The sequence below is a fragment of the Kickxella alabastrina genome (assembly GCF_025024165.1).
Source record: "Kickxella alabastrina strain RSA 675 chromosome Unknown BX661scaffold_4, whole genome shotgun sequence".
NCBI classification, from domain to species: domain Eukaryota; kingdom Fungi; phylum Kickxellomycota; class Kickxellomycetes; order Kickxellales; family Kickxellaceae; genus Kickxella; species Kickxella alabastrina.
In genome coordinates, this window is record NW_026251475.1 from 686,635 (window position 1) to 710,851 (window position 24,217).

Genomic DNA, 24,217 nt, shown 5'->3' on the forward strand with positions numbered 1-24,217 from the left:
GAAACCTGAAAACTAAAAAAAGGAGGGGCAAAAAATCTCACCCTGAAAAAGAATGAATGCCAGAAGGATAATAACACTGCGCAAAATTCTGCCGCCACGAAAAATAGAGAGAAAAAAAAAAAAGTTAAACGCGCAAAATCATTTTTTTCTCTACTTTTTATTTACGCGTTGCATATCCAACGCGTACATTCTCCACTCTATTCCCAAACCAAAAAAAATTATATTCATTTCTTTTCCTTTCCTTTCCTTTCCTTTCCTTTCTTTTCTATCCAAACAGCATATTGAGGTCGTCCAGCCTCTGCTGCCGCGAATGCGTCCCCATGCTGATAGCCAGCTCCTCACCCTCCTCAGCCTCACCCGGGTTCCGATTCCTCGTGCTATCCATCAGCGAAATATCCACGATCCTCGCCTTCCTTCTCTGCAACTTCATGATCTTCTCCTCAATACTGTCCTTAATAAAGTACCTCGTCACCGTAATCGGGCTCTTCTGCCCCAGCCGGTGAATTCGATCAATCGCCTGCTGCTCCACACTGGGGTTCCAAAATGCATCCATCAAAAACACATGCGAAGCATACGCCAGGTTCAGGCCAACGCCGCCCGCCCGCAGGGAAAGCAGAATCACTTCCACCCCAGGGTCACTCTTAAATGCACGCAGGCTGGTTTCGCGCGCACTCCGGGTCATCTTACCGTCCAGCCGCACAAACCGGATCCCGCGCTGCCGCAGGAGCGGCTCCAAAAGATCAAGCATTGTGGTCCACTGCGAGAACACCACGCATTTTTCGCGGATCCCACGGTTCGCATGGAGCTCAGCCTTGCGCGCCTGCACCAGGGGGTGGTCCTGGTCAACCCCGAAATGCGCATCGCTGATCCATCGCCGGCTGCGGATCTTCTCTATATCCTGCATCAGCGTCGTTGCCTTTGTGCTGCTATCCTGCTCGCGACATAGCCGGTTAAGCTCATTGTACTCGCTGCCCTCGGCCGCCTCCGCCAGGTGCTGCTCACGCTGCTGCAGCTGCTGCTGATCCATGGTCGCTGCACCCACCCGATGTCCGCTCTGCGCATCGTTAAACACCACCGATGCTGGCAGCCATACGATATCGCTCTGCCCGACCATATCCCCACAAAGCACGCACTCCGTCATCGCGTTGGTCCCGCCTACGCCGAACAGCGCCAGCTGGCATTGGTGGCAACCAATGTGCCCGCACCGTGTGACGACTGGCCCCGGAAGGTCGGCTGCCTCGAATCGGTTGCGCTGCAGGGATATGCCCGCTGGAAGCGCCCGCTCGCCGCAGAAATCGCACGGGACGAGGTCACCCATGACCAGGGACCGCTTAGCCCACTGCTCAAAAAACTCTGACTGCGCTGTTAGATGCTGCTGTTGCTGCTGCTGCTGGCTGTTTCCGGATATGCTGGCATCACCCATGACCATGTCGCACAGGTCAACGGCAGAGACAGAGTGCAGGTCGCTAGTGGAGGGCTTGGCCTCAGGCTTGATAGTCTCTGACCTGGACTCGCCCTTGAGTTTAGGCTTGGACTCTGGCTTTGGCTTGACCTTTAGCTTGGGTTCAGCTTTTGGCTTGATCTTGGCCTCAGCTTTTGGCTCGATTTTGGCCTCAGCCTTGGCCTTGGCGCTGACCTTGGGCTCAGCCTTGGCGTCGGAATCGCTGCTCTCCTCAGACACCACCACAGCGCCAGCACCAGAACCAGCAGCAGCACCAGTCGTACCAGATCCAGATCCAGACGCAATCCCCGCGTCGGCACCAAGCACCCTAGCCTCCTTCCACTTATCCTCAGACCACAGCCTTGGGTGCGTGCACAGCTGCCTTAGCCTCAGGATGATCTTCAAAATATTCATATAGTTCTTCATCAGCGTGCCACTCCTCGACATATTCTCAAACTTGGCCTTTGCAATATCCTCCGCCATCTGATACAGCTGCCGCTCTCCGCCAGACAACTCCAACCACCGGATAACCTCGAATTTCGGCGGCAACTCGATCATCGTGCGCTTGGTCTTGGAGTCAATCTGCTGCTTCATCCGCCGCAAGCAAATACTCTGCATCAGCCGCTGGACGCGTTGCGCCCCAGCATTTCCCTCGCCCATTTTGCACGCTGTCATGCCCTCGGTTGTGTCGGCGTCGATGTACTCGCGGATGTTGTCGTGGAAGGGCGCCCCAATGTATGTCAGCCACACTTTCCAGTTATCCAGCGGTTGCACGTGCAGAAACCGCAGCTGGCTGAACAGGTCGTCAAGCCGGTTCTGGATCGGCGTCCCCGTCAAACACCATCTTCGGCTGGCAGTCAGCGCACAGGCCGCCTGGCTAGCCACCGTTCGCCTCTCCTTGATCGCATGCGCCTCATCCAGTACCACCCGATGCCAATGCACAGCCTGCAACGGCGACACATAAGGATCCTCGGGGACACAATACACCTTCGTACTAGACTCCCCCTCCGAACTGCTCTCGAACGTCGCCCTCCCCGCATCCAAACCCTGCCCCGAATCCACGCAGATCAGCTGCCGTCTCTCCTTCGTAAGCTCGCTCTGCAGCACATTGTAAGTTGTCAGGACTATGTCGTACTGGCAGAGCTTTTTGGGATCGCGCACGCGCGTCGGCCCGTGGTACGCTTGGACTGTTAAGGTGCACGGCCGCACGTGTGTGGCCACCTGTTCCTCCCAGTTGCCCATCGTTGATAGGGGGCAAACGATCAGCGTGCCGCCGGCGTACCATCCGTGGTGGTTGGCCGCGAAAATACGCTCGCACAGGTCCTTGTTCCGCGTCTTCTTGTTTTCAAACTCTGGCGGCGGCGTCATCGGACGGCCACCAGACGCCATGGGCGCCCCGTAGTCACTCTGCCCGTCGTCCGAGTCGCTGCTGCTGCTGCTGCTGCTGCTAGTGTTGCTGTTTTTATCCAGCCTGGCCGTTGCCAGAGATCTCGTTGAAGTGGCAGACGAATCAGCTCTGTCGCTGTGATTCTTGGAGGCTGCGGGTGTGCTCAATGGGTCGTCCGTCAGGTGGTCCGAATCACTGCTGATGTCCTGCGAAAGTCTAGGCTTCTTGGCTGCTGGCAGATTTGTAAAATAGTCGCTGTCGTCGTCGCCGCTATTGATGACCACGCTGACATCGCCGGCAGGCTCCTCAATCACACTGTGTTTGCCCTTGTCCACGCGCATCGGAGACCCTGCGCGCCCTTTGTCTTGAACTATGCGGCCGATCAGCGGCCGCAGACGGCCCCTCACGGTTCTCCGATCGCGTCCCCTATCACCCTCAAAACCAGCACCAGCACCAGCACCGCTGTCACTGCCACTGCCACTGCCACTGCTGTTGACAAATTTTAGCCGAGTGCCGCGTCGCCAAGCGGGCTTACACTTCAGCACCAGCGATATAATCGACAGCGTCTTACCCAGCCCCATATCGTCGGCCAGAATCCCGCCCAAAAAGGAAGCCGGCCGCATATCACTCGTAATATTAACCAGCGCATGTTTGTACTCTCCAGGATGGTGCTCCAGCGGCAGCCAGAGTTTCGGAAACCCCAGCATATCTCTCGCGCCAGGCTCCTCAATGTCCACGCCCTCCGTCTCGCGGTGCATCATGAAGAACAGCGCCTGCTTCTGGTGCCTGCGCAATGTAGTGGTGATCTGCGGCGGCGGGTCAATCTCGGGCAGATCGAGAAGCGTGACAAAAGTTGATTTAATATCGGCCAACCGCATCTTGTTATCCTCGGGTGTGTCTTCAAACTTATCCACGTGCATGCTCTGTGGCAACAGCTGTCCGGGTTGCTTGGGCTTTGGTCGCGGTATGAAATCTCCTCTGGACCCGTCGCCCCTCCTGGTCTGCGGCTTGAGGCTCATATTTGTGAAGACGCTCGGTATGTGTGAGTCTGAATTCGTGTCGATGGCCAAAAGGCCGTCGTCAGTCCTCGTCGGGTGCCTGGCTACGTAGGCCATCCCCCTGGTCAGCACATTGCTATCCTGGTTGAGTTCCCGTAGGGCCGACTGGGACTCCTCTGAGGATTGGTCCAGGTACAGGCCGGATCTCTCGAGAATCCGGACCACCTCCCGGGAAATGTTGCGGTCAGCGTAGAACGAGAGCATCATGGGCGAGACGTATTTCCCCTTCAGCGGGCCGATAGTCGTCGCCGCTACTTTGATGTCCCCGTCGGAAAGCAGCGCGTGGATCGTCGTTGTCATTGAGTTCTCCAGAGTGCCGATCAACCTCTCCCTGCTATCCAGCAGCTGCACCTCCTTTGTGGAACCGGTTCGGTTCCGCAGGGTTGTCGGTATGTACATGGCGGTGCCCTCGTGGAAGTACGTCGAGGCCGTAGATATCACCGCCACGGCGCGCAGCTGCCCGATCATATGAAGCTGCGACTGCGAGTCCAACGGCGCAGAGGCTAGCGGCGAAGGTGTTGGGGCAGGCGACTGAACCAGGCTGGGCTGGTGTCCCAGAGCTGGGCTTTGGGAATAACGCGAACTCGCCATTGTTGGCGTCGCACCCGTGCTCATAGCATAGGGCGGGAACCGGCTGGCGAGCGACGGTGCCTGGTACCCGGAATACACATTGGGAGGCTGGGACCGCACTCTCGAATACGGCGTGTCCCCGGACACTGCGCCGCTGACATTGGAGTAGAGCGACATAAGCCTGTTGCTAGAAGTAGTGACCCCGGGCGTCGGCCGTATGGCGGGCACCGGCGGGCCCGGCAGAATCGGCGCAAACCTCTGAACATACGATAATTTCCCCTGGCCTGCCACCTGTGGGCTGTCCTCGATGTCGATTACAACTGCATCGGAATTCAACGGCCTGTGGCTGCGCTCTCGCGCGGGTGGCGTTTCGGCAACATCCGTGATCTCCTGCACATCTGCTGGCAAGTGCAGTCGTTTGCGGCCAGGAAGTTTGTCACCAATTTGCAAGTCTGGATCCCTCTGCCACTGTTCCGACTCGAGCTCGGGCCTGGGCTGGAGCTCAGGCTCAGGCGAGCTGGTTATTATTACGTTGTCGGCTATGGTCGGCATTTTTGAATTCGCTGCGGAGACATTGCTGTGGCTGCGGCTTGGTGGTATGCGTGTGGCTTCGAGGCCCAGCTCGGCGGCCACTGACTCGTTGTCGTCATCCTCGAAGGTCAAGTCAATAAGAGTCATGAAAAGGGCTTTATTTTGTGGAATTTGAATTTGAAATTAGAAAAGAGAATGAAGTATAAATGTTTAATTTTAAAGCGCACGCAAGAAAAAAGAACAAGATAAAAAGGGTAAAAGGAGAAAAAATAAAACCAATAAAACCTCATTTTTTTGAGTGTGCATTTTTTTTATTAACGAAAAAAAAAAAAAAAGCTGCGCGATCTCGACAGGCAAAACAATACTTTAAAAAAGCATAACAAGGAAAGAGGAAACATTTAAATGCTGAGCATGCGCACGATATCGCCCAGATTTCCAGAAGAGCCATCGCCGACCTGCAGTGTGCCCAAGCGGCGAGCCGGGCATTTGACGGAGACGCTTTGTCTGCCAGACTGCATCGCACCCTTTTTCATTTTGGTGTGGAAGTCAGACTGCACCTCAGCATCCAGTGTCATCTCGCCAGCACCAGGATCATGAAGGCCACAGCTATCGACCAAGCCAAGCAGAATAGCTGGCGGCCCATGCTTGACATCATATCTGATAGTAATAGGCATGGTAATCTCGACAACACCCCTAGCAGGCACATTGATATTGCTCAGGCGGCCGCCGCCCAGGGCAAACTTGGTTTCGGGCCAAAAGACCGCCGAACTGATATCATCCACAACAAGATTGAAGAAATTATCGTTGTGCACGCGGTACGTTAGCTCAATCTGGAACTGCATCTTGGATCCGAGCAGTTTGAACTTGCCTGAACGGTCCGGCGAGTTCACAGAGTGGAGTGCCACGGCAGGGGACCGCGGCAACAAAAAGTATGCCGTCAGGGAGCAGCCCAGGAGGAGTACTGCGGCGATCAACGCGTACAGCGAATACTTTACAATGCGCTTGACTCTCTGCGCGTGGATCATCTCGACGAGCTCATCATCGGCGTCATCCACGACCAGCTGTCCGAATCCAGCCTCATATGGAGGTGATGTGTATTTCTCGCTCAACGCCGATGGATGCGCCAGCGGCGACAGCATTCTGGAGCTGGTATCAGCCGCATGCATCTGCGGCGACCTCCTGCTGGACGCAAAGCTGTCGGTGTTTCCCGGGCGGCGTCCAAAGGAGGGCGCGCGCGGGATTGAGCGCACGGAATAGTTGTTCCGGCGAATTGAGCTGTGCGATCCGTAGGCGTCCATGCTATGATCGGTGGATCTGCCTGGGTGGCCGAGTGTGGATCGGCGCTGTGCAAAATTGTAGTAGCTGTTGCTGCCGTTATTCTCGCCGAGATTGAGCGGCCGCCTGGGGTGTCTGCCCATTTGTGGCGAGGCGCGGCTGTGGCTGTGCAGATTGCCGCGAGCTCCGACGTAGCTGCGTGTGCGGTTTCGATCGCCCGCGTACATATCGTACAGACCGCTGTACGAGTTTAGCGACTCATCGGCCTTGTAGGGTGGCGTTGATTTGTTGTTTGTCATTCTCTTATAATGTAAAATATGATGTTTTTGGTTTGTTTGGAAGAATACGGCAACCAAGCAAGCTAGAAGGCGAGAAGCAAAAAGAAAGGAAGAAAGAAAGACCTGGTGAATTGGCAATTTGTATTTAAGAAGATGCTCACAACTGCAGATATGCCGATGTATTGTCTTGGCCTCAATACAGAGTGAAGAAAAATTAAACCTGCCACATGCTCCAAAGACAACAAATATATTGGCAATATTCTTAAACATTATTTTTAAGATTTTGACAACTACTGCATTTTTTTCTCCGCTTTTTTTCTTACAAGAAATAATTTTGACAGTTACATTATCGTCCAGACGAGCCCTTCTTGTCCACGCGCGACAGACAATTTAAGATGCATGGCCTTTTTTCTATTATTTATTGAACTTTTAAAAAAATTCAATACTTAACATTTTTTTGCCGAGAACATTTGTAACCACACGCACACGCAGAAACATATATAAGAAAGTAAAATGTATGGGACCCATGTGGCGCAGTTATTCCAAGTTGCTTTAAAAATGTTTCTCGTGTGCGGGGTAAAAGACATGCACGCAAGCGAAGTTGAGCGAACATTCGACGCGCGTGTGCAACACGCGTGCGCAACGCGCCTTTTTCAAAATTGCAATTATATTTCTGGTTAGCCTGATCATACGCTAAATCTAGCTAATTTCTTAATTGTCAATTTTTCTCCTTCATATTTGATTTCTTGCGATCGAGTTTTTTTTTTTTCTTCTCATTGTCAAAAAACCAGCACAGCGGGCGTGTACATTTCTCTCACTCTTTTTTTTATTTGCTTACTCGAGTATACTTGAACCTTCTATATTACTTTCTTATATACACTTTAAATAATGGACACGAAAAGCGAAGAGCAGGTGCAAATTCGGCTGGTTGCCAAGCAGCAAAAGTATGCGGTTCCCGAGGCGCCGATCGTTGTCCCGCAGCAGCTCCAGCGCTACGGTCTATCTGAGATTGTAAACCATCTTTTGGGCAACGAAAGGCCCATTCCCTTTGACTTTCTCGTAGACGGACAGTTCCTGCGCGACAGTATCTCCGGGTACCTAAAGGAAAAGAGCCTGTCGGCCGAAAACATCCTGACGCTTGAGTATGTCGAGTCGATGCTGCCGCCGACAGAGATTGCGTCGTACAGTCATGATGATTGGATTAGCTCTGTGGTTGCTGCGTCCAGGGATAAGTTTATTGTTGGGTCCTACGATGGTATCGTGCGCCTGTGGAATGCGCAGAGCGAGTGCGTGGACACACTGGTGGGCCATGATTCTGCGGTCAAGTGCGTGGCGGCAGCTACTGCCGGTGGGGCGAAGACCAGAGTGGAGTTTATCTCTGGGTCGCAGGACCGGACGGCTATTGCCTGGGGCATGAAGAACGGTGCGCGGAAGGCCCTGTATGCGGCCCGCGGACACACGGACAGCATCGAGGCTGTGTCGATCAATCCATCGAACACGCACTTTGTCACGGCTTCGACAGACTCGACGATCCGGTTCTGGAGCCTCGCAGCACCCAAGCAGTCGGAGGACGCCATACTGGATGACGCCGAGACGGCACCTCTTGCCAAGAAGAGGAAGAGCGCCAACGCGCAGTTCATGACAAAGGCGGCTATCGGTACTCTGACCGGTCACGTCGGTGCGGTTACCAGCGTGTGCTTTAACAAGGACCAGGAGTCGCAGATTTTCTCTGGCGGCTGGGACCACTCTGTGCGCACATGGGACGTGGCCTCGGGCGTCAACATGGCGACTAACCTGTGCGATAAGGTTGTCCTGGATATTGACTACTCGGTGCATTCGCGGCTTATCGCCACCGGCCACGCCGATCGGTCGATCAGGCTGTGGGACCCGCGGTCCGACGACAACACGGTGGTCAAGCTGCGCCTTACCAGCCACAAGGGCTTTGTTTCGAGCGTCGCGTGGGCGCCCAACTCGGCGTACATGCTGGCATCGGCGTCGCACGATAGCACCATTAAGGTGTGGGATATTCGCAGCCGCACACCACTGTACACCGTGTACCCGTCCAGCGACAAGGACAAGGGAAAGAAGCTGCTGGCGCTTGACTGGCACGAGTCCTTGCTGCTTGCTGGTGGCGAGAGCGGATCGCTCAGGATCCATTCGGTCAACAGCCAGTACGAGGACGCTGCGCAAACGCTGGTCCAGGCTGAGGACTGATCTGCTGATTTAATTGTTTTCTCATTTTTAGAAATAAAGATCTAGGTTGGAGGAGCTGCAAAAAAAAGACTCACAAATACAAATAAACTAAAAAATGAACAGTATTGATGTTTTGGCGTGTTTTTCAGTTGCGTAGCTTTAAAGACTTTTACAAAAACAATACTCGCAAAAGAAAAAGGCATTGTCGATGATGGCGATATGCGCTTAGTTGGTAATGCCATGTGGTGCGCCGCAAAGGCGCAAGTGGCCAAAATAAAGTGCAAATAGAAAAGTGCAAATAGAAAAGTGCAAATAGAAAAGTGCAAATAGAAAAGTGTAAATAAAAAACCGCCCTACATTTTTTTTAATTAACAAGTGGTCCAAGTAAAACAAATAAAGGGCGAAATCGAAGGGGAAAAAAAAAACCAAAGTTGTGTTGCTATCAATTAAAATTAGGCAAGACCAAATAAGATGTGCAATCAATTCGCAGAGTTTTGAAAATAGAAAGAGGATCGGCACCCTCCTTTCAGAGCTTGGTCCAAATAATAAAAAGTTAATCATTCACGGCCACCAAACATTGAAAGAGACACCCCAGCCCGTCGCCGCTGTCTAAGTTCTTCTTGAGTCAATATCATCGCTTGGCATTGAGGTGTCGGCAGACAGAGGGCTGATCCCCCGTCTCCTTTCCACTCCACGCCACAACCCATCGTCCTGCAAGTTCATGGCAAAAAAGTGGCAGCGACAGGATAATCACATGTGCGCGGCGCCTGCCTTGCTGCCTCTTTCTGCGAGTGAAGCGACCTGGCACATGGCTATGGCACCATTTGAAGCCCAGGCCCTTTATATCTTGACACTGCTCTCTAGGGGCAAACAAACCAAGCAGCACCATCGCACAAAGATATTGGTTGGGAAAAAGAGACAAAAAGGGCTCCAAAACAGCTTTTGGTTCTTGCCAAACATGTAAACAGGCTGTACTGGCGAGGTCAACAAACAACAAAAACAAGCGGTCAATCTCCAGAACATGCGGGAAACACACGCGCATACATGTAGCACACACTCAACCTTGGGCGTAAGTATTTTGAACATCCACTCTTCCTTCTTCAACCCCCGCAATTAATAGATTCGGGTTGTTTGGGTTTGCTTGTTGGGCTACAAATGCAGTCCGAACCCAGCAAAGGGCCGAAAGACCAAAAATAAAATATTAAACAAGCCAATGCGCACCTGCAAGACCTATAGTGCTGGGCGCAGGAACAGATTGGCTGCAACGTGGCCCTTTTTCTTTCTTTCTTTCTTTTTTTCCCACTCTTTCTCCTCACTCTCTCCCCCGCCCCGCCCACTCACTCTCGCCTGAATTCCTTCAACAAACCTTCAATTAACCCCTCTTATACGCTTCCTCCTTCACCCCCTCTCTCCCCGCCTCCAACCTCTCTTTTTTATTTCGCAAATTTGCTGGTTATTTGAACTTTTTTATATATTTTTTCGAGTTTCTCTCTTTCTTTTCGTTCTTTAATTTGAAATTACAACTCTTTTATTGCCACCACTACTATTGTCAACTGCTTACAGAAAAAAGCAGTCCTTTCTTTTCGGCACGCAAGGAAAAAAACTGACAAGCGACTATTGTCTCCTTTTTTTTTACTCCTCAATATTGTTTTCTTTTTTCTTTCTGGTTATTTTTTCTTAAATTTTTTGTCACTGTCACACCAGACTTTGATTATTGCTCACACCACATTATCACCACCTCCATCTTCTGTGTATCTTGTTTTTTTTACTTTTCTCTCTTTCTCTCTTGTTTATTTTTTAGTTCTAGATTAGCATTGAAATCAACGTCAATTTTTATTCTCTCTTTTTTGTTTTTTTTTCCCCTTCAATTCTCTTTCTTTTTTGGTCTTGAACAGCTTTTGCAACCTGCTTTTCACCCACTCTCAAAAGTCTGTTCTTTGGCCCAACATTCACTCCGCTCGCACTACTCCTAGTCAGACGGGTGATCTTGTCAGCACAACGACACCGCCAAAAACAGCAACAACAACAGCAGCAGCAGCAGCAGCAGCAACTCCTGACGGCCCAAAAAGTCTGACGTAAAAAAATCACACTCCCCCTCCCCCGCACTGGCCAATTCGACAAGCTGTCCAAGGCTCTAGCATAATTTTTTTTGCTTTTCTTTCTCTTCATATTTTTTACCCGGTCATTTTCATAATCGTTTTGAGCAATGCAACAGGCTGTGCCGCACAACAAGTACAGCGTGCCTGACAAGCGAATGGTCGTCCGTCCGAACAAGACCCCCCACACCAGCCCAAACATTGTCGGCGTCCATTACCGCGTCGGCAAGCGAATTGGCGAGGGCAGCTTTGGTGTCATTTACGAAGGTAAGTTTGTGCATATTTATATGTGTGTAGTGCCACGGCTGCACCCGCATGAGCTCGCTTCTTGCGTTGCGTCATCATTATAAATAGCATCACACATTGACTCCCTTTGTCTGCTCAATCAGCACTGCGCATATTCTAATTCTATTTCTTTGTTTCTCTTGCATCTGTTTTGCCCCGTGTAGGCACCAACTTGATAACCAACAAGCTCGTGGCTATCAAGTTTGTAAGTATCACCACTAGATCTTCCGTGTTTTTGATGATGACATGGCTGAACAATAACATAGTGTGTGGCGCTCCTCTTTTCTTGGCGCATTTTTGATTTAGTATTTATTGGTAGTGTCCCTTTTGCCTTTGTCGCCCATGCTGTCTATACGCAAACGTGGGTCTGTACTCCTTGTACTCTGGGAGGGGAGCTACCTGCAGCCCGACCAAAAAGCATACCCTTGTACTTCCGAATCTTCTTCTTGTTCTTTGTCCCCTTCTCTCACCCACCCCCCAATCTCATGCGCACTCACTCGCTCGGCGGGCGTGTTGTTGTCATCTTTGGGTGCAGCCGCCCTCACTTGCTGCCAATAACCGCCATTTTGACGCTCCATTCAGGCTGCGAACGAGAGGGACAAAAAATGAGCGAGAGCAACACCCTGGGCTTGTCACTTTCTTATCTTGCTTGTACCACTTGTTTTTTGTGTATGCTCTGCTGTTATTGTTATTAGTTTCTTATTATCTTCTTTTGTTATTTTCGCACTCACTCTTTTTTCTTTCATCAGCCAGCCGTCGTGAATCTGGCCAGTATCGAGATACATCAATCTGCCATGTTGTTCTTTGCCTCTTTAAAGGGGGGGGGAAGAATAAACAAACATTTGCTGTGCTTTGGGTACAACCACGCCTTGCTTATTCAAATTCCGCTTTCCCGCCCCTTTCCTCGTGCTTGTTCTAGAGGGCGCGATGCAATCACAAAGGCGGGCACAATGCCCACCCAAGAGCAATAAAGATATTCATATGCGCATATACAAGGCGATTTGCTCTGTTCCCAAAAACAATAATTGTTACTAAGCACCTTTGTTTTTGCCGCTGGCATTGATTTCGCTAAATCTGCGCTTGCAAAATCCTGTCACTGTAGGAGCCGCGAAAAAGCGAGGCGCCCCAGCTGCGCGATGAGTACCGCAGCTACCGGATCCTCACCGGCCAAGAGGGAATTCCCAACGTGCACTACTTCGGGCAGGAGGGCCTGTACAACGTCCTCTGCATAGACCTCCTCGGCCCCAGCCTGGAGGATCTCTTTGACATGTGCAGGAGGCGCTTTTCCGTAAAGACGGTGTCGATGCTGGCCAAGAACATGCTCTTGCGCATCCAGACGGTCCATGAGCACAATCTGATCTACCGCGACATCAAGCCCGACAACTTTTTGATCGGTTGCCCCAACACCCCCACAGCGAACCGCGTGTTCATGGTCGACTTTGGCATGGCCAAGCAGTACCGCGACCCCAGGACCCACCAGCACATCCCATACAGAGAGCGCAAGAGCCTCAGCGGCACGGCGCGCTACATGAGCATCAACACGCACTTGGGCCGCGAGCAGTCCCGGCGCGATGACCTCGAAGCGCTGGGCCACGTGTTCATGTACTTTTTGCGCGGGAGCCTCCCATGGCAGGGCCTCAAGGCGGCGACCAACAAGCAGAAGTACGAGAAGATCGGCGAACGCAAGCAGCACACGCCGGTGCGCGAGCTCTGCGAGGGATTCCCGTCCGAATTTGCCACGTACCTGAACACGGTGCGGAAATACGCCTTTGAGGAGACCCCCGACTACAACTACCTGCGCGGCCTGTTCGACGCTGTGCTGGCCAGCATTGGCGAGGAGGACGATGATGTGTACGACTGGAATCTGCTCAACGGTGGCTTCGGCTACGCCGCCAGCTCCGCCACGGTGTCGGCTGCCGCGCGCCAGAATGCCCAGCATGGCCGCGTCTCGGGCGCCTACAAGGTCGAGACCCAGAACCACGTCAGCAACCAGGCGCTGCGCAGCTACGACAATGTCGGCCACCGGCAGTCGACGGCCAACATGGACAACTCGGCTGTGAACACCCCCGGGAGGTATTCGCGCGACCAGCTTTCGCCCGCCGATGCCAAGGCGCCCAACAATATGTCCGGCGCGCTGGCCGCCAATGCCGACGCTCAGCAGCTGGCCAAGGGCAACGGACTTGTTCACCACTCGGCGGATGCCGCCAATGTCCACTCCCAGGCGAATCTCAACGGTGGAAACCATGCACATGAGAAGCAGGGCCTCATGTTCAAGATAAAGTCTGCATTCGGCTGCTGCTCATCCAGCAGTGCCTAGGGCTTGCAAAGCCCCCACATGCACACGCCCATCTTTTCCCTCTCCTTTCTCTCCCTCCAACACCCACACCCACACCCACACCCACACCCACACCCCTTCCTCCTTTTTTAAAACAGCCTTCACAATAAAGAAGGACTGACATGCTAAAGCTTTTTTCTTTTTATTGTCTCTTCTCTGTGTTGTGTGTTTTGCTTTTTTTCTATATTTTTTATATTTCTGCCATGTCTTTTTTCCTAATGTTTACTCTTGTCTCTCTTTATATCGTTTGTCTGTTTTTATATTTTTACAAAAACACAAGAAAATAGCCACACAAGATCAGAAAAAAATAAAAAAAGGGTTTCTCGAAACATTATTTTTTAATTTTGCGTATCACGTGAGATTATCCTTTAATTGTGTACGGATGCGTGTTCGGGCGGTTCGCCGGGGTCGTGGCTGGCGCGCTTAGTCGTCAATACAAAAACACACTTTGGCTTGCTTTTATTATTTAACCGACTCGTTTTTTTTCCTCACTTCCATTATCCAACAAATTCATTTACATTTATATTAAGGCCTTTTCTGGTTACGAAAAAAGAGGAATAGATATGGCGCCAGCAACTACTTTCGACGACAGTCTTCTGACAGACATGTTCACCATTGTTCCACGCCTGGACCGCCCATCAACATACAAGGACCACCAATACCAGGGTTCGACTGACCAGTGGAGCACGGACCTGGCTAGAACCACCACTCTCTACGTCGGCAACCTCTCTTTCTACACAACAGAGGAACAACTCTACGAGATATTCTCAAAAGCCGGCGAAATCAAGCGCATCATCATGGGACTTTCGCGCAACAACAAAACCCCCTGCGGATTTTGTTTTGTCGAATACTATACGCATGAAAACGCCCTGGAGTGCATGAAGTATGTTAATGGAACCAAGTTGGATGATCGTATTATTAGGACGGATTTGGATCCTGGATTTAAGGAGGGTAGGCAGTTTGGTAGGGGGAGGTCTGGTGGACAGGTTAGGGATGAGTATAGGCAGGAGTATGATGAGGGGAGAGGTGGCTGGGGCCATCTTAGGGCGAAGCAGGAGGAGGATAGGAGGGTGCAGCAGGAGGAGAATTATGAGGCTATTGCAACTGTGCCTGCGGGTGCCGAACTTCAGATTAATAATAGGCTGGGAGGGGCTGGAAGACCGTCGTCGCGTGGCGAGGGCAATTTCAGGGACAACTGAGATTGGTGTCTTGTGTTTTTGTGTCTGAATCAGATTGAAGTTGGACTTGGACTTGGACTTGTTAGCGCTGCCAGGAGGTTTTTTCATCTTCCATTTATTCGCTCACTTTCAATACTTTTAATAAAAAAATTTTCACTCACATATTTGTAGCCGTCAAAATTAAAAAAATAAATTAATCACTTGTCTTTTTGCTTTGCTTATTTTTTACACATTTTGTAATGGTTGGTAGAAGCATAAAGTATTATAAATTTGCGCGTTGTTGCCACACACACGCATGAACAAAGCCTCTGAGCATTTATTTTATTTTCTTATTTGTTGCGACTTTAAAATGCAGCCAGTAAATACAGCACATGCAAAAAAAATCATAGAACTTGGATGTATAAAGGTGGGCGGCATGTTTAAGGGAAACATATGTTTGAAGTCATTGGACACTTGACCCTTGACTTAGAAGCTTTGACATACTCGAGGTAAAAATTTTTTTATAAAATATATGAATAGGTGCGGCTGTGATTGTATGTTGTGTATTTAGCTGCACACAGGCTATTTTTTTGCATTTCTTCTTTTTCTTCCTATTTTTCTCATTGTTGTCATTTTACGACATATTATTCAACATATACGTAGTTCCCATCGCGGCACTCTGTTAATAATCGTTTTTGTTATTTCCTTGTTATTCAAAATTTTATATTACTTATATATCTTTGTCGGTTAGCGCATATCAATCGCAGGTTGCATAACCTCACATTTTATTATTTTTTTCTAGACTACCAAACATAAACACGTTATTATTATTTTTACACTAATGGGCAGCACATCCAAACTGCCAGGCGGGTTTTTAAATATTCCTCCAACGCCCACAGCTTCCTATTCAGAGCTTCGTCAAAATACCCAAAGTAACCAAAACCACAGCTACAGCCAAAACCATTATAACAGTCACAGTGCGTCTAATTTGCACCACCACTCACACCCACACCACAGCCACCATGATGCGCGGCGGAATACCAGCTACATTAAATCCAGTATTTTTGTGCCCCAAGAGTGGGAAGTGAAAAACAAAAACAACGGAGTCGTTGCCTTGATAACCAATGTGTTTAAAGAACTGAGCAACATATTCACTCAACCCCAAGGCTTTCCCAGCCACCCATCCCAAATGCCGGCCATTCTCAGGGACAACGGCCAGCCGAATTTTCCGCAGCAACCCCCTTTTAACCCCTCTCATAGCTTTCATCCGGGGACACAATCGGTCATTATATCTAACGACAACCATGGTATGTTTTCGCATTCCATGTCGCGGATGAACTTTCACCGCGGCCATGCTCGTATTAGCAGCGAGTCTGTATCCATGACATGTCCTCGATGCAAGGAGAATATCAATACGCTTGTTAAGCAGCGCCCGGGCGCACTTCACATATTGGCCACTGCCGGCGCCATGGCACTGGGTTTGGCGTGCAATGCCCAGGCGTTACTCCCACTGGCAATGCTGCCTATGCAGTTAAAGTCTCTGCATCCGGCTGTTCATTATTGCCCAATATGCAACTACAAGATGGGTAAAAATGTGAGGTTGACCGTGCCAATGGTGTGAGCATATGTGAGGACAAGGACATAATGTTTAAGGTGACAGACAATTCAAAGTATGTGTATGTGCGCAAAAAAAACATGTAAGTATTTTCGGCAATTGAAATCTGCGTGATTTGCATGTATTGGGTATCCCAACCAATATCGGGTTGAGTGTCCATTTTTAACCAACCGGCTCACCCGACTATTCTTAGTTCTACCTGCATATTCTGATATTAATTTATTATTACACTATACACTGTCACACCCACGAATGCATGCCACCGTGCCGCAAGCAATTTTTTGTCGATTGACATTGGCAGGAGCTCCTCAACACATGTGGACACAAGCCGAGCGCGGTTGGGTGGACTGGCGCAAGCTCCCCATCCCGAGACTAACATGCAAAAAATGCAACATCCATGAGCCCCACACCCCTGCGTGCATCGAAAATGGGGTGAGTAATTAATTGTCTTCTCTTTTGCTCTGATGTAAGGCATGGGTAATTTTATTTTGAAAAGACAAAAAGGCAGTAAACCTATTTCCCAACATCGTGTTTGATTTTCAGACAAGCAAGAAGTAAAAGCTGCCAAGAATAAAAATAAATTAAATTACTGACTGACTGACTGACTGACTGGCAGAATGACAAGGGTTTGAGGTGTTTTTTTAAACAAAGGGTTGCTTTTTTTTGATTGTGCAAAGGGTACATTGCCAACGCGCATGATTTTTATTTTAAAAATAAGCACGCAATCATGGTGGAATGCAGTTGAGATTTTAGAAAGCTTACATCCGAGCTCTTTTAAAGTCTTTTACCGGTTAAGTCTGCAATCCAATCTTTGCGGGTATACTTCTCTTTATTAGTTTAGTTGTTTTTAAATAATTTTCTTGCTTTTTTCTTCTCTTTACGTTTTTCAAATATTATTATTGATTTTTTATTTGTATGCTATTTTCGATATATCGACACTAACAATAACAACCAGTCACACGCATACACATATATTCACGCATCAACGCGCAGTTCGACACTTTTACCCAGCGGGCTTTGAGTACCAGACATTCAAACCCCCCTCTCCCTCATTCAATTTTGGGGTTTTGCATACTGCGCTCTATTTTGACAGCTTGACGCTGTATACCACTATATGAACGACCCTGGGCAGGCTGGAGCACACCAGCCAAACACAATAAAGTCAAGCGTGTTTGTCCCACAAAACTGGAACTTTCAGAACAACACGAATGGGTTAATCAATCTCATACAGGGCGTAGTCCGAGCAATTGACCGCAATCTCGCGCCCGAGCGACCTCCACACTCCATGCAGGCAAAGTCTGGGATGCACTCAATGGCGACACACGGCAGCCATGGCCAGCACAATGGACACGGTGGGCATAATAATGGACGTGGTGGGCATAATAATGGCCACGGCAGCCACTATGGCCACGGGAATCGCTTTGAGGACGGAGGCCAAATGAACCAAAGTTTCCGTGCACATGGCCAAGGCCAAATGAACCAAAGTAGTCATGGACACGGCCACAGTCATAGTCACAGCCAGGGGCACAATCCTCAGCGCGTTTCAAACATGTCCAGAGTGAGCATTATCGACGACAGGGCCTCGATATTCAGCCGCAGATGGGACGCGTTACCACAAGGATCACGCGCAGTTATTGGCGAGAATTCAGTGTTAACAAATTGCCCGCGATGCCGGGACAGGGTCATGACTGTAGTGCGGAGACAAATAGGAGGTAAAAACGTGGCAGCCACAGCGGTCATGTCTATTGTTGGCATCCTGGTCAATGCCCCTGCTGCGCTGTTACCGCTAGCACTTACGGTTTTGGAGCTAAACTCACTAAAACGCAAAGTGCATTACTGTCCAAACTGCAACTACAAAATGGGCAAGCATGTTACTATTAGTATTCCGTCAGGGCAATTAACTGACAAGCATTCTTCCTTCTAAAAATAAGGCGCACCTTGATGGTGTATTGTGATGGGTTTTTTGGCCTGTTCAAAACTGCGCGCTTCTTTATACATCCCTTCCTCCAAAAACTTCCCCATTTTGTTATTTTTCGTAATTTATTTTATTAAAATCTATTTACACAACTACAAACATGCGTCATTGTTGGATGCACGTTATCATCGTTATATTATTAACTATTTGACATACAAAAAGACAATCAAGTGCGCTTACTTTTAGCCATTTAAAACCCCTGTCATGTTTCGTAATCCGAAAATTGTATTTAATTAGCTATTATCAATGAATCAATACAAAATTGAATTTGACAATTACGTGGTTTGAGATATTTGTGCCCACTATCATTTGTCGACAATGTGGCATTCACTACAATTGTCGGTCATTTACTGGTCAGATGCCTGGCCACATGCGCCAATTAATTGTGTTTTTCGCGCTCGTAAAAAAAGCAGTAAGCAAAAAATACCGCAAGTGACAAACACAAATGAACAAAATACAGCAAAGAAAAGCAATGCAGTAGAATAAAGGACAATGGCCTCAGAAGAGTGTAGATAGCAGCCGCAAGGTATTAAATTGTCAAGAAAAACGGGATCATTTTGCATACATTTGGCCACATTCGGTTTTCACACATTGCAATATAAATGTTTATTTGGCCATGCAGTTTGTACACCTTTTATAATTCCGTGCAACTTTTTATATATGCATTTATTTTTTATTCAATGTACTCGGTGTGCTCGATAACACTTGTGTCATATCGACTCGTATCTAGATGCGTAATATCCGCCTTCCATTTTGTATGCAGACATGGGAAACATTTACTCGTCATAGCTACGTTAGGCATAGATGATCTAGATACACATAAATTGCCCACGCATGTGCTTTGAATTTGTAACGTTCATATTTAGACAACGTAAATGAATTATGCAGACAGATGATCTCAATTTAATTTTAAAAGCCTGTTGAGATTGAGATAAATTAAAAACGGTTTGTTTGAGTACAAACAAAATTCCACCCTCTTTCCACGGTTTCCTTTGAGGCGGAGACCCAAAGTATATTGTTAGGGGGGGACGCTTAATGATCAACATATTCAAATATCCAATTGTATTTTGTTTTGTTTTGTCCCCACACACACTCATTCACAAATGCAGAACATATGCGGCCAATATGTAAATTAATTCGATTTTAAAAACAAAATATTTTAATTGTGTAAATAGAAAATCTAAATATGCGGCGGACTAAAGATGCCCTTCCCCTAAATATCAGTTGGTTTTTTATGTGAATGTATTGGAAATGAAGTGCCTGGGTAACCAAAATTGCACCCTAAACCTACGTTTTTTATATAATTTTTCTCGAATATTAGTTTCAAAATGCGATTACTACAAAACAAGCAAACTGGTCCCACGCTTTAAACATGCATATTCTCATGTGCTCATTGAAAAATTATTGTCTGATTTTTGACGAATATGTATGTGTATGTATGCATGTGTGGATTTCCACTTTATTTTTGTCATGGGGAAAGGGGAGTAGTATGAGACATTGCGAGCACAATTACGAGCTCGTGTCTGTACATTGTAATAGCAAAAAAAGTGTTACATGCCTGTTGGAAAATAACCAATGGACAATCTCTGCAAAGGAGGCAACACACAACAAAATGACCCTGTGTGCCTTATTCTACTTTCCAAACATGTCGTTTGAAAAATATATAAAAAGATGCTGTTTTGCCATCATTTCAAATTATTTTCAAATTATCCACACAAATCCACTTGAAGTACTCTTCTACTCCACCACTCAACCACATATCTCCCCCACTACTACCGAGCTTTTTCAACCAGCAACAATGATCAACAACGATGGTGAAGGTGTTAACCGCGGCTGCTCTTGCGAAGAGAATTGCACTTGCGGCGACGATTGCAAATGCAATAATGCCTAATTTGTATGGTCGCTGAAATCAGATTGACTCCCATCCATATTCTTTCTGTCGGTTTCGCGTTGGCTCTTTCCAGTTCCCCTTATATCCTACATTTCTCATATCAACAGATTTATATACTTTTATCACCATCACTCCAGCCAGGCTTTTTGAAGAAAGATTACAAATATGGATGGGCGTCTCTCTAAATCTCTGTCAATCGTTGCAACCAAGCATGCAGTATTTTAGTTCTTATTTCAAAGTTTCAATTTGGGGTTTCAGTTGTTTTTCTCCAATATAAATATTAAACATAAAATCTTGCAAAAAAACCCCATTTAAGCGTTACATTTGTTGGTCAGCGAAATATCGACAGAAATTAGACGACTGTTTTCGGCGGTAATGTCAGAATGCTCTGCCCATCCGTACAACATGACAACTACATTGTCTTCAGTATTTGCACTCGCACGAATACCCGCAAGCGCACCACCGCGCAGGAGCACTGCTGAAGCCAAATTAGTCTCACCCACACGATGCTTAGTAAGCAAGACGCCGTTCACCCAGACATAGGCAGTGACCCTGCCGCTGATATTAAGGAAAACAGGCTCAACAATACCGTCTTCTCCGCTCTGCTCGGTCGGCGGAAGCAGCTGCCAGCGCAACCAATGCACGCCTGCGTCCACATTGACCTTGACCCGCGTGGACCAGCCATCCTGCATGAGCGGGTACTCGACAGCAGCTGCCCAGCCCGACGTTGCCTTTTCGTCTGGAAAACCCGACGAGTTGTACGAGTTGGGCAAGAGAGTCACATCAACACCGCAAATCTCCCATTTGGTGCGCAGCTGCTCGGTGCGGTGGTCATGCGAGTGGTCGTGGATCTCAGAGTCATCGTGGTCCTCACCAATCAGGTTGAATCCATGCCAGTAGGCAGCAATGATGCCGCGCGGCACACGAGCATCGTTGAGCCCGTCAGATTGAGTTCCAAGACCGTAAGATTCGACCGCAATCATAACCTCGTTCAGCGCGCCCTCCTCTTCCTCCTCTGTCGGAGCACTGCTGCCGCTTGTGGCGTTGGGCGGCTGTGAGATGCGCATTGCGCTTGTCACGTCGTACGTGTGCGTGCCGCCCCATCTATCGGGTCCGCACGACGCTCCAGGGTTCTTCAGTGCCTCCTTCCACGCCGAAAAAGTACCGCGAGGCGAGTTTTGCTCGTGGAAGGTTTCGTGGCCAGACATGCTCACGCCGTTAACCCAGACGGTACAGCGGTGGCGGGCGTTGATTTGCAGCAAAAGTTTGGGCGATGTGATGTGCTGGGGCTTAAGACGAACTTGGCATCTGTACAGCACGTGGCTGGCGCTAAAGCCAATGTCAATAGCGTTGTAGGCAAACATGCCCAGGTCTCTCTGCCACGACATCAGGTTGATTTCGTCCATCGTCTCAAGATCGGCCATTGTCGGCAGCAGCTTCCACGGCAGGGTCTCCCAGTTGGTCGTGCGCTTCTCAAAGCCATTAACAGATGAAAGAACGCTGGTGCTTGAATCATTCTGGCTACTAAGATCCACGGCAAACTGCCAGAGGAACGGGTGTCCACCATACACCGCATCCGTTTCGGCAGCTGGCAGAACCGTAAGTGCACCCGCGCTTGCCTGCGGCTGCCGCGGGGATATAACGGATACGCCCTGGAATGCGCTGGAACAGGATAGCGCAAGCTCGATGTGGTCACCAGCAGACTGGAGCACAATGCCATCCGCACCCCATGCCGCCGCTGTCTGCGCGCCCAATGCCTTTGTGCTGCGGTCATAGCTGCAGTAATCGACAACCAGGGTGTCCAGCGCCTGCTGAGTGAGCAGCACAATATGCACGGACACGCCACTAGGACTGATGACCGTAGCAACGCCAGGACCCGACTTGGGAATGACAAAGCTGAACTTTTGACCCTTAGCGTGCTCAACATCGACGACCTCGACCTCAGCATGTCCGCTAACCCTGCACTCCTTGTGGAAAAAGAACTGGCCGCTCTGCACGCTCTCCTCGGCGCACACCCACACCTCCGACCGCTGGTCGAGGACAATGCGCGCGTATATTTCCTTGGACGCAGTAACGAGCAGGAGAGGGTCGCTATCGGCGGCAGCCTCGGTGCCGACAAAAATATTAGACACAAATATGCCGCGCTTACGAGGGCCCAGGGTGCCGGTGAGCGCAAAGCTGGTGCCCTTGTTCAGTGTCGGGGCGTCTGCCAACGTAAACATAAAGGCAAGCTCCGAGTCCTCGGGGTTTGTCGCAGTCAAAGCCGGGAGAGAGCTCCCGTCAACGTACGTCACGATTCCCAGCTGGCGGCTGCTCTCAGATTTGCCCGAGGATCCTGCTGTGGTGTCATTGCTGCTCGCTCCCTCAGCGTACTCCCATTGCCTGCGCACGCGAACAGCGCTTGGGGGCAGCTTGTTAAAGCTAACGCCGCGCACAGCTGGGAGGGCAGTGCGCATGATCCATGGCCGTGAGTTGACAAAGTCCGACGCTGCGCCTTGAAGCTCAAAGGCGCGCGCAATGTGCAACACAAGCCGTGCCGCACGGGCATCAGTCGACAGTGCGCCGTCCTCAGAGACAGCGGCGTATTTGTTGGAAGTCTCGGGGAAGGCTGTCAGTGAAGGGCTTGCAAAGTTTCCCCAGTTGGCAAGACCGAAAAATCCAGGCAGCGAAAGTGCTGAAAGCCCCTGGCTCAGCGCAGCCTCGATCTGCTCGCTGAACGAACTTCCGCCCTCGGTCGGCTTGTAGAGCTCCAGCGCCAGCATTGGCGCGTTGTCGCCGCGAGTAATGCGAGCCACGCTGTCAATTTCAACAGGGGTGCTTGTGATGTCGCGCACTGTGAAACCCACGAGATCGGTGCAGTAGACGCTGCCGATGATGCGATAGGACTGCAGCTTCTTCTCGACCCGAGCCCACGTTTTGGCAGCAAACGACGAAAAGTCAGCGGGCCACTGGTGGTTGTTGGTGACCAAGGGCGTACGAATCACTCGCTCGCGCGCCATACGCGCCAACAGCCGCGTCTCGTCCTGCAGGGCCAGCGGAAGGCCCAGTGGTCCGCGTGCCTCCAGCTTGTTTTCCAGCTGCACTAGAACGACGCAGCCGCGGCCGCGCACGTTCTTGGTGACGACCTCGTGGCTGACAATCATAGAGATGATGTGGTCGTACCACTCGGCCTCGGCGGCAGCAAAGCGGTTGTCCCAGACCTTGACGCCAGAGCGCAGCAGATGGCGCAGACGAATGTGGTCGCGCTGGATCAGCCAGAAGGGATACCCGCCGCCCTGTACATCGTCACCAATGAAGGGGCCGAGGCAGGCAATCACTAAGATGCCCATTTCCTCACAGAGCGTCAGCAGTTGGTGCACGTCGCGGGTGCCCGTGAAGTCGTACTTGCCCTTGCTTGGCGAGTGGAAGCCCCAGTGGAAGCGGATGCGCACAGCGTTAAATCCCACAGCCTTGTACTGCTGTAGGACGCGGCGCCAGGCCTTCTTCGCCTGATCAACCCGCTCACTGGCTGACAGCTGCTGCTTGTCTGCGCAGTCCGCCGGAAGAACCACGCGCCAGTAGTCGAAGTCCGCGGCCAGCACCCACATTGGGCGGCCGTTAATGTAGAAGCAGCGGTGGTCGTATGAGAGCGCCGATCCATACAGACCAACGTCATATTTCGTGCTGTCCGTCGTTACCGCTTGCGAGAGCAGCGCGCCGCTGCCATCAACAACCTCGTCGTCGATGTCACAGTGTCTATGCGCATCCTGGACGATCTCGTCAAACTCACCGGCCTCACTGTCGCTGTCGCTGTCGTGGACTTGAGTTTCGCCAGCAGTCAGTAAGTTTTTCTTCTGTGCTTGGTCCTGAGCCAAAGTCTTCTTGGCGCTTGGGGTATCGTCGGCAGCGGCGGTGGCGGCATCAGTTGAAGGCTGAGCCGATTCTTTGATTCTGACAACCAGGTTACCGTGCGCGCCAGAGGAGTAGTGGTAGCGCAATCGCATGGCGGCCAACCCAACGGTGATTGCGCAGACGGAAAAAATAAACAGTAGCTTGTTAGACGACACTATGATGTATATCGCGGCGCACCCAAGGGGCACAAGCACTATGGCGGACTCGAGGATAATTCCAGCCATTTTTATTATACTTGT

General features: G+C 50.0%; 10 protein-coding genes across 10 annotated transcripts; 6 read left to right on the top strand and 4 right to left on the bottom strand.

Annotated features, from left to right (window-relative positions):
- Positions 1 to 2: 2 nt before the first annotated feature.
- Positions 3 to 5,226, bottom strand: BX661DRAFT_178470 (SNF2 family N-terminal domain-containing protein). Its single transcript, XM_051534927.1, has one exon. The coding sequence runs from the start codon at positions 5,132 to 5,134 to the stop codon at positions 266 to 268; it is 4,869 nt and encodes a 1,622-aa protein (XP_051393868.1). The 5' UTR covers positions 5,135 to 5,226; the 3' UTR covers positions 3 to 265.
- A 92-nt stretch (positions 5,227 to 5,318) lies between these two features.
- On the bottom strand, positions 5,319 to 6,624 carry BX661DRAFT_178471 (uncharacterized protein). Its single transcript, XM_051534928.1, has one exon. The coding sequence runs from the start codon at positions 6,559 to 6,561 to the stop codon at positions 5,386 to 5,388; it is 1,176 nt and encodes a 391-aa protein (XP_051393869.1). The 5' UTR covers positions 6,562 to 6,624; the 3' UTR covers positions 5,319 to 5,385.
- A 727-nt stretch (positions 6,625 to 7,351) lies between these two features.
- On the top strand, positions 7,352 to 9,073 carry BX661DRAFT_178472 (WD40-repeat-containing domain protein). The gene has a single exon (XM_051534929.1). It carries the CDS (start codon positions 7,429 to 7,431, stop codon positions 8,752 to 8,754), a length of 1,326 nt encoding a protein of 441 aa, XP_051393870.1. The 5' UTR covers positions 7,352 to 7,428; the 3' UTR covers positions 8,755 to 9,073.
- Positions 8,829 to 9,434, bottom strand: BX661DRAFT_75803 (uncharacterized protein). Its single transcript, XM_051539465.1, has one exon. The coding sequence runs from the start codon at positions 9,292 to 9,294 to the stop codon at positions 8,959 to 8,961; it is 336 nt and encodes a 111-aa protein (XP_051393871.1). The 5' UTR covers positions 9,295 to 9,434; the 3' UTR covers positions 8,829 to 8,958.
- Positions 9,435 to 10,987: 1,553 nt separating this feature from the next.
- Positions 10,988 to 13,174, top strand: BX661DRAFT_193203 (kinase-like domain-containing protein; the record flags this gene model as incomplete). Its single annotated transcript, XM_051537766.1, has 4 exons — positions 10,988 to 11,096; positions 11,279 to 11,319; positions 12,217 to 13,022; positions 13,078 to 13,174. The coding sequence occupies 4 exons, from the start codon at positions 10,988 to 10,990 to the stop codon at positions 13,172 to 13,174; spliced, it is 1,053 nt and encodes a 350-aa protein (XP_051393872.1).
- An 880-nt stretch (positions 13,175 to 14,054) lies between these two features.
- On the top strand, positions 14,055 to 14,540 carry BX661DRAFT_136578 (uncharacterized protein; the record flags this gene model as incomplete). The annotated part of the gene is made up of 1 exon (XM_051532678.1): positions 14,055 to 14,540. A coding segment is annotated over one exon (486 nt), but the record flags the coding sequence as incomplete, so codon positions are not given.
- Positions 14,541 to 15,188: 648 nt separating this feature from the next.
- Positions 15,189 to 17,037, top strand: BX661DRAFT_222964 (uncharacterized protein). The gene is made up of 3 exons (XM_051538871.1): positions 15,189 to 16,142; positions 16,229 to 16,303; positions 16,523 to 17,037. Exons 1-3 carry the CDS (start codon positions 15,448 to 15,450, stop codon positions 16,620 to 16,622), a joined length of 870 nt encoding a protein of 289 aa, XP_051393874.1. The 5' UTR covers positions 15,189 to 15,447; the 3' UTR covers positions 16,623 to 17,037.
- BX661DRAFT_178479 (uncharacterized protein) lies at positions 17,038 to 18,286 on the top strand. The gene has a single exon (XM_051534930.1). It carries the CDS (start codon positions 17,336 to 17,338, stop codon positions 18,143 to 18,145), a length of 810 nt encoding a protein of 269 aa, XP_051393875.1. The 5' UTR covers positions 17,038 to 17,335; the 3' UTR covers positions 18,146 to 18,286.
- Positions 18,287 to 19,708: 1,422 nt separating this feature from the next.
- BX661DRAFT_178482 (uncharacterized protein) lies at positions 19,709 to 20,352 on the top strand. The gene has a single exon (XM_051534931.1). It carries the CDS (start codon positions 19,809 to 19,811, stop codon positions 20,085 to 20,087), a length of 279 nt encoding a protein of 92 aa, XP_051393876.1. The 5' UTR covers positions 19,709 to 19,808; the 3' UTR covers positions 20,088 to 20,352.
- A 46-nt stretch (positions 20,353 to 20,398) lies between these two features.
- Positions 20,399 to 24,202, bottom strand: BX661DRAFT_196679 (uncharacterized protein; the record flags this gene model as incomplete). The annotated part of the gene is made up of 1 exon (XM_051538066.1): positions 20,399 to 24,202. One exon carries the CDS (start codon positions 24,200 to 24,202, stop codon positions 20,399 to 20,401), a length of 3,804 nt encoding a protein of 1,267 aa, XP_051393877.1.
- Between the last annotated feature and the right edge of the window lie 15 nt (positions 24,203 to 24,217).

Coding starts and splice junctions, on each gene's coding strand:
- BX661DRAFT_222964 (XM_051538871.1), top strand. CDS start 15,448: ATGGGCAGCACATCCAAACTGCCAGGCGGGTTTTTAAATATTCCTCCA. Junction 16,143..16,228: donor ATGCTGCCTATGCAGTTAAA/GTCTCTGCATCC, acceptor CAATGGTGTGAG/CATATGTGAGGACAAGGACA. Junction 16,304..16,522: donor TATGTGCGCAAAAAAAACAT/GTAAGTATTTTC, acceptor TGACATTGGCAG/GAGCTCCTCAACACATGTGG.
- BX661DRAFT_75803 (XM_051539465.1), bottom strand. CDS start 9,294: ATGATTAACTTTTTATTATTTGGACCAAGCTCTGAAAGGAGGGTGCCG.
- BX661DRAFT_178479 (XM_051534930.1), top strand. CDS start 17,336: ATGAACGACCCTGGGCAGGCTGGAGCACACCAGCCAAACACAATAAAG.
- BX661DRAFT_178482 (XM_051534931.1), top strand. CDS start 19,809: ATGACCCTGTGTGCCTTATTCTACTTTCCAAACATGTCGTTTGAAAAA.
- BX661DRAFT_178472 (XM_051534929.1), top strand. CDS start 7,429: ATGGACACGAAAAGCGAAGAGCAGGTGCAAATTCGGCTGGTTGCCAAG.
- BX661DRAFT_178471 (XM_051534928.1), bottom strand. CDS start 6,561: ATGACAAACAACAAATCAACGCCACCCTACAAGGCCGATGAGTCGCTA.
- BX661DRAFT_178470 (XM_051534927.1), bottom strand. CDS start 5,134: ATGACTCTTATTGACTTGACCTTCGAGGATGACGACAACGAGTCAGTG.